The 8148-nt window shown below is 51.5% G+C and overlaps 1 protein-coding gene across 2 annotated transcripts; it reads right to left on the reverse strand.

The window, feature by feature from the left end:
* Positions 1-1406: 1406 nt before the first annotated feature.
* Positions 1407-5279, reverse strand: HEY1 (hes related family bHLH transcription factor with YRPW motif 1). 2 transcript variants are annotated; one of them, XM_055546339.1, is made up of 5 exons: positions 4996-5279; positions 4664-4739; positions 4421-4516; positions 4070-4151; positions 1407-3157 (listed from the first exon to the last, which is right to left on the reverse strand). In XM_055546339.1, exons 1-5 carry the CDS (start codon positions 5082-5084, stop codon positions 2574-2576), a joined length of 927 nt encoding a protein of 308 aa, XP_055402314.1. In that variant the 5' UTR covers positions 5085-5279; the 3' UTR covers positions 1407-2573. The 2 variants fall into 2 exon arrangements, with proteins under 2 accessions (XP_055402314.1, XP_055402315.1); XM_055546340.1 differs by having other exon boundaries at positions 4433-4516; positions 4996-5276.
* Positions 5280-8148: the final 2869 nt, after the last annotated feature.

Raw genomic sequence — 8148 nt, forward strand, 5'->3', positions numbered from 1 at the left:
TAATGCTGTAATGCCGTTTGAAATCCCAGTTGCTAAAATTAAACTGACACTTGGCAGAAATCATCATAACACTTTCCATCACAGCCATCATGGCAGGCAGAAAGAGTGTCTGTATGGCACAGGGAGTGCTCAGAACAGAACCGTGCATCACAGGAGGCACTGATGTCTGAGGCCACACAGAGAAGGGTTGAGTGGGAGCTAGCATTTGAAATCCCAATCAGATAAATGCCACAGTCTCCATCCTTTTCCCTCATAGGGACCCAGAAGTCACTGCTCGAATTCAAAGTGCATTCTTCACTTTGCCTTCTTTTTTTTATTTTCTGGCTGTTCTGGGTCTTTGTTGTTGTGTGCAGGCTTTCTCTAGTTGCAGTGAGCTGGGTTACTCTAGTTTCTGTGCGAGGGCTTCTCAGTGAGGTGGCTTCTCTTGTTGCAGAGCACAGGCTCTACAGCGTGGGCTCAGTAGTTGCAGTACACAGGCTCAGTTGTCCCGAGGCACGTGGGATCTTAGTTCCCCGACCAGGGATTGAACCCATGTCCCCTGCATTGGCAGGCAGATTCTTAACCACTGGACCACCAGGGAAGTCCTGCCTTCATTTCTTAATCAGAGGAGAGAGGCGTGAGTCTACCTCATCTGCTAGAGTGGGTTTTCTCCTTCGCCTCTCCACCACTCTCAGGATCAAGGCAACTCCTTCCCAGCTAGGAGATTTCTTAATTGGCAGAAGGACGATTTTTAAGGCCATGGGAAGGCACTCTTCTCCCCAGGGAGCCCAGACGACTGCCTCTGTTCTGGCAGCGTTTCCATTCTAACCTAAAGCATGTGTCTGCTTCCACACTACCCAGTGCATGAGTCAAAGGCAACTAAAGGGTTAAACAGATTCCTTGGAAAGAAGACAAGGAAAGACTCCAGAGCCCTGCAGGTGTGGAATCACAGCCTGCCACCGCTCACCAGATTCCCAGGCTCCGAGTTAGCAAGGTTTGGCTTTTCTTGTTTTGCCATTAAAAAAAAAACAAACAAACAAAACAGAAGAAGAAATTAAATATTCTGTTCTTCCTGTATAGAACTGAGCATGCAGCAAATGCCCTCAGTAAATATCTGTTGAACGGTCAACACTATTTTATAAGATTTCAGAGTTTTCTCCCACCCTGCAACTCCCAACCAGGATTTGAAGTTTCTAGTCCATAGATGATCAGTTTAGGGCTCAATTATCTGACATAACAGCTACAGCACTATATTCTCTTATGGGAGCCACACCAAAGCTCTACGTCATAATGAAGTCACCTTATCCAAAATCACAAAGACCAAGAATAATGAAATTATTAAAAAGAAGAAAACTGATGACCAGGCAAAATGAAAATGAGGAATTTTATCTCAGTCAACAGAAAGAAAGGCTAAAGTAGGTAAGACATACAGGAGAAGAGTTTGTTCTTTTTTATTTAGTCACAACACATCAGTACAACAGAGGTCAAACCCAGTTCAGTGGAGGTCACTTAAACTATACCTGCTAAAGGAATAGACCTGTAAAATGATGCTTTTATAGCTCAAATCAAATTAAATAAACCAAATAGAAGGCAGCAAAGACCTTTTAAGTTATCTCAACAACCATATTTCCATGCGCCAAAAAGAAAAAAACAACATAAACATTCCCAGTGAAAAGAAAACATGGCAGCTCCAGGAAGAATTAGGTTATGAATTTAACAGGTTCCACTGGACTATTCCATTGACCACTTGCACACCATGATCACTTATCCATGTTAACATCTGTGAACTTGAGATCTGTGAAATTAAAAATTCATTGCATTGCTTGAGGCTGATAAATGCAGACATATTCTATGCAACTGTCATCTGTCCCTTCCTACCAACTCCAAACCCAGACCTCTCCTAGCCAAGCCAGAACTGTGAATCCTGGCCGACGACAGTGACTGGTCATTCAGATTCAGGGCCCCTAATGGTTTGTACATTCACCTCACTGCAGTAGGAGGCAGAGATTTAGCTAGTCTTTCTTGGATAAAGCTGATCATCTGATTTGTCAACGCTTTATTCAGAAATATAAAATTCAATACAGCCCACCCCCCAAAGAATATCATTTATACAATACCTTACTTGTCAAAATATTAACAAAATAGCATCATGTTAACATTGAGCACAGTGGTTTGGAAAATTAATTCTAAAAAGAGACTGTAACTATACAAGGAGACAAACAGACTCAAAATACTAAATGTTACAATCCCCAAAACTTTGGGACAAAAATGGGATCTTTCTTAGGTTAACAAAGTAAATTAGGCACAGTACAAACCTATCACCAATTTGTGGGTTTATACTCACTATTTCAATTTAATGTTTGGAACAAAATTTAACAATTAGATTTTTTTTAAACTGCTAATACATGACATGATTTAAAAAACATTAAAAAATAAAAAGTAAACCAACAAACCTTTCGTCTTTCAACAAAGTTTATCTGAAAGTGTACCTTTTTCCTTTTTATTTTACCGATGACTTTAAGGTGATGTTGGCAACAGCCCAGCTCAGCTGGGAATTTAAGCTTTCCCCTCCCTCATTCTACAGCATCAGTTCTTTAAAAAGCTCCAATCTCCGTCCCCCAAGGTCTATAGGGTTTGCCAAGGTTTGCTGCCTGCGTGGGTGCCGAAGGGCTCAGTGCATTGGGAGACAGTAAGTGAAAGGAGCCAAAAGAGAAGGGGAAGGCCGACAGGGAGGCCACTGAGGAGAGCAGGGGTGGAGAGAGTTTGGAGGCGGAGGTGACCACCGGGAGCACCGGTCCAAGGCCGCCGCTAGGGGGCGCTCGCAAAGCGGACGCCTCCGGATGTGCTGTGGCCAACCTGCCCTGGTGGTGGGATTCCGTGGGTGAGGCCGAGGTGCCAGTGTTCCCGTGGGTGCTCTGGGACAGCAGTAGGGGGTGCGCGACGTGCGGGTGATGTCCGAAGGCGCTCCCCCAGGGAATGTGTCCAAGGCCTGCGTGGGCGCCGCTCGCCGCTTCCCGCTGGGAGGCATAGTTGTTCAGATGTGAGACCAGGCGAACTCGAAGAGGGTCCGAGGCATCCAATCCTTCAATGATGCTCAGGTAACGGGCGACTTCGGCCAGGCATTCCCGAAACCCCAAACTCCGATAGTCCATAGCAAGGGCGTGCGCGTCAAAATAGCCTGAGGAAACGAACAAAAGAAAGACCTCAGAGCTTCGCTCATTTCCCTCATTTCTTCGATCCCAAAGGCAGCCCTTCCTGGCAAATAGCTACATCCTTTGGGCAGGGGGGGGGGGGAAGCACTCACGGGCTCTTCTTAAAGTCCAAATATTTGGGAGTCGACCAAAATCTTTGCATTAATCAACATAAGAAGTATGTGTTTGCTAATGCAAGTTCAAAGCCCAATTAGAAACTGCCAAGCAGAAACTGGAATTATACCCTACCGGCAGATGAAACTAGGTTCATTCCTTTAATGTTTTCCCTCAACAACAACAAAAAACACATCAAGGACAGAAAAACCACAGAGTAGTGAAATTCATTAGACACACAGATGTAAGTTATCATCACGGAGCTTTTAGGCACTTGGTCCAGAGTAGAGCATTTTCCAGCCTGGAGACAGACACACAGACCTCGGTCCCCCACCTTCCTTGGGGTTTTCTCTACTTCATCACAACAGGTTTCTTTCCTCAAGAGTCATGTGCCAGGTTATTCTTTAAGAATCTTGTATATGAAATTAAGACCATATATTTAAAAAAGGGGGGGCGGGGCTTTTTCTCCAAAAGGTTAATAAACAAATGTGGTTTGAGCTACCTGACCAGAGCTGTCACAACTTTAGCTGTCACACATAATAGGTATTTTCCAAAAGAAGGTGCATAAGCTTAATTTGCAGAGGGCTGGGGTGATGAATTCACTGGAGAAAACCTATGTGCACGCGAAAGCACACCGACAGGCAACCCCCCACACAACACACCGTCCTCTCTCCACCCCCAAAGCGCACAGTAAAAATAAAGCAGCGACTGCACCAATCCTAGCCGTCGGTAGCTGATCACTCTGCCCCCAGACACGCAGACGCCCCACCGGACTAGAGACGTACCTTTCCCTCCTGCAGTGTGTAGCATTTTCAGGTGATCCACCGTCATCTGCAGGATCTCGGCTTTTTCTAGCTTGGCAGATCCCTACAAAAGGAAACAACAACAACAAAAACCTGATTTGGCACCTACTGCCTTTGGGGAACAACTTGAAATATATACGCATAGATGTGCTCTGTAAATCATAAAAGCACAGACAACAGCAAAATAAATTATCTTCGCAAAACATGTTGGAATCTGGATGAATTTATTTCCTTCTCACAAACGCGGTTATTTCCCAAGGCACGGGTGAGATTCAGATTAAGGAGCCAAAGGATTCTGAAGGCGTGGATAGCTACACCGAGAGAGCTACCTACTTTCTCCATTACCTGCTTCTCAAAAGCACTGGGTACCAGCCTCCTCAGCTCAGACAAACTGTTATTGATCCGGTCTCGTCGGCGCTTCTCAATAATCTGGAGAAAGCAGAGAAAACAACGGGAGACATTTCCATTACGACTGTAAATTCTAAAGTGAAGAAAGGTGGTTCTTCCCGTTAATTAATAAAACAAACAGGCCCCCCCACCCCCCCCCAAAAAAGGGGGCACTGTAAAGAGACTCACGCCTCTACGTCTTTTCCTGGCCAAGATCTGTGAAGATGTAGTTGGGGACATGGAACCTAAAGCTGAACTCAAGTTCCTAAATGAAGAGGGGGGGAAAAAAACAAACAGGAATCGCCGTTAAGCGAGAGGAGGTGATCTGAGAGGTCGCCCCCACGTCCTACCCGTATTCAGATTTTTAAGGTAACTTGGGCTTGAAAGCACCTCCGGGTCGTTCACCCGGGGCGGAGGCCTGCCGGAGATGCGCAGAGGTCAGTGCAGGGCGCCGGCGTGCCCCGGGCCCTCGTGCGCTGTCACCGAGGCCAGCCGACGCTAGCCTCCCGCCGCCAACTCACCCATTCTCATCCGCACTCTCCTTTTCCACCTCGATGGTCTCGTCCAGCTCGCTATCCGAGGAGCTGTACTCGGGGTGGGCTCGCTTCATGCTGGCTGAGCGGGGAATCTGGGGGAGGGTCGGCGCGGCGGGCAGGGAGGAGTTTACTGAAGCGGCGCCTCTCCGCGCTCCACTGCTCGCGTTCCGCACACACTGGTCCGGCTCACGCTCTGCCTCCGGTTAAAACTCAACCATCCCTTTCCCACGCTGCGCCCCTTCCCAGGGCCCTGGGGAGGGCGGGGGAGTGGAGGGGGCGGACGAGGGGGCGGAGGGGCGGGGCGGTGGCTCCCGGGCAACAGCCTTCCCTCGGCCAATCCGGTTTCTAGCTCCTCTGATTGGCAGCCTCTCAGGAGAGGGGCGGGGGCCAGGCTGAGGCCGAGGGCTAACCCCAGGCCCGCCCTCCCCGCCCGCCCCTGCCTGGCGGCGGTGTGTCGGCTCCGCAGGGGCTCCACCGGGCCTCCGCTGGGGAGGAAGGAGGCGGTGCGGGCGGCGCAGGGCCGGCGGCGGGCAGGCGGGGGAGGCCGGGCCGGGACACCAGCCCGCCGTCGGCCGCGGCCCCGCCCCGCCCCGCGCGCCCCGATTGGCCTGGCCTCACGCCAGGGCCGCGCCTGCAGCGCCGCCGGTGAGCCGCACGCGCCGCGGGCCGTGGGAAAGTGCCGGCGCCGCGGCCGCCAGCCAATCCGGGCGACCGACGGCGGCGACGGCGGCCGCGCTGGCGGCGGCGCTGGGCGTCCGCATGAATGGAGAAGAATGGGCAGGCGGGGGAGCGGGGCCGCGTGAGGGCGCGCCGGCGGGGGCTGGGCGGCCGCGGGCCAGGCCCCCCGTGTGAACCTGTAATCGGAGCCTGGGCGCCGGGCGGCCCCGGAAGCCGCCGCCCTGCGCCGCGGTAAATCTCGGCTGCCGGGCCGGGGGTATCCGGCGGCAGGAGGCGCACGCCGCAGGCGAAGCCGGGTTTGAAGCACCTGGCCAGGCGGCGCGCCGGACGCCGGGCGGAGGGTGCGGGGCTCCAGGAGAGCGGCCGCCGGGGCGCCGTTCACTGTGGCCACTAGCCCGGGGCCCCGGGCGCTTGCAGGGAAAGATGTGGTTTCGGGAAATGTTCTTTTTCGGGTTTTGGAGCTGTGTCCTCACTAGCAGACGGACTAGCTTCCGCAGGGGCTTCCCAGCCTCCGAGATGGAATAAATTCCCCTGTGCATCTGGGATCCGGGGAAATGGAGCGCTTGTTTGCTGGGCCAACTGGGGCGGGGGGCGGGCAGGGGTGGACGGATGAGGGGGCAGCTGGGGCTATTCTTTTTTTTTTTTTTTTTTTTTTCAGGCGTTGGCGGCCAGATCCTGTCAGCGGGCGACAGGGTGGCGGGACTCTGAGCATTTGCGTCTGGGGCCGCCCTGGCTGCTGAGATTCACATCTCTGACCACCAGACACACACGCGCCCCCTGTACATCTCCTGCTTCGGGGGTGGCGTGGCGGGTCTGGGTGCTACGTGTAGTTCCCAGACCTCAAGGAGATAGATGTTTTACGAATATATATTGTATATCTCGGACTGCTTCCTGATTTGTAGGAGGTTGTTCTGAATTTAGGAATCCAGGCATCTCTCTCCCCTGACAAAGGAGCAGAGCAGTACATATTCCTCTGAAGTCCACTCGGGGACTGCAGTCTTTCAGTGATGGACTGCCTGATACATATTGTTGAGCATGACAGAAACATTGTTACCTTTGCAAGTTGCTTGTCCGTTTCTCTCCCTCCTTAGTTTATTGATTTCAATGCCCACATTTCAGACGCCACACACTCAGTGGCCTGAGCCTGATAGGGATCGGATGTTTTTCAGTCTCTCACCCTGACACGGTAAACCACTTACTGACTCGCACTGAACCTCGTATTCCACTAAACCTCTACCACCTCAAGCCCCTCAGTCCTTCCCAGGTGCCTCTTTCTGCTTTCCTGTCTAGGCTGGGTCCCTCCATCAACCAACTGGGATTTGTTGTTGCTGACCCACCAGGCACCCCTGCGCCCTGGTATTGCACCGGAGGCCACTTCTCAGCTGTTCTGCCCCACCCCAGCCCCCAACCCCGCGGATAACCCCACTATTTCCTTTCTCAGCTCTTGGCTCAGGTGACAGAGCTCTCTAGGGTCTGCTACAATCACAGAAGTTCAGCCTCCGCAGTCTTAAGTCTAGCAAGTCATTGCTACCGGCTGCTTCCCTCCCAGAACCTGGTGGTCCAGGCACAGGAAACCATCCACCCACTCCCCCCTGCCTTCCAGAAGTTTCTCTTTCAGTTTCTTTCCCTGCCCTAGAAGTCAGTGTGTCCACTACCCCCCCCCCCCACCCCCCCGTGGTTCTGTAAATTTTCCCAGCCTTTGGAATCTACAAGTGAGTCAACCTTTCCTGCCTTGGCCCATTTAGGACACTTTGTTGAGTCGTGGGCAAGCTGCAGATAGGTGGGGGGAGAGGAAAATACAAAGGGGTTGAGGATTCCTCACCCACATTGGTACCTAAACAAGATATTTCTCCCATACTCAGTGTTACTTTTCAGTGAAGAGTGAGGTCTGCATTAAAATCATCATTTCCAGTGTGCTGAGCTTAGACTCTGGCACACTGACCCCCTCTCCCCTGGAGCACAGCTGCCTAGCCTCTAGGGAAAGGGCCTTTTCCAAGGCAGGGGGTTGGAGGAGGGGTGATGGGAGTGTTGTTCGTTTATAATGCATGGCTCCTGCAGTACCAGCCTCTTCCAGGTTGCATGCAGGCCCACCATTCCTTGCCTAGTCTGAGTCTGGGTTTAGTTATTTGTGTCCTGCAGGTTGCCTTTCTCTGTGTTTTCTTGGGAAGAGATGCCCTGGAATAGATGGGTACTCAAGATTTGGGAATTCACTCACAGGGCTAGGCTTGAGCCAGGCTTCTTCAGAGATGAACTCCTGAGACCTCCAGAGGAAAAGAGCTCAGCCTCAAATCACAACTCCAGCATTTCTATACGAAACAGGCTTAAGTTGAAATGGATATGCACACACTACTGTTTATGATGGATAACGGCAAGGACCTGCTATATAGCACAGGGAATTCTACTCAGTGTTCTGTGATAACCTGTATGAGTATGTGTGCTCAGTCACGTCCAATTCTTTGC

This window comes from Bubalus kerabau, chromosome 14, assembly GCF_029407905.1.
Source record: "Bubalus kerabau isolate K-KA32 ecotype Philippines breed swamp buffalo chromosome 14, PCC_UOA_SB_1v2, whole genome shotgun sequence".
Lineage (NCBI taxonomy): Eukaryota > Metazoa > Chordata > Mammalia > Artiodactyla > Bovidae > Bubalus > Bubalus kerabau.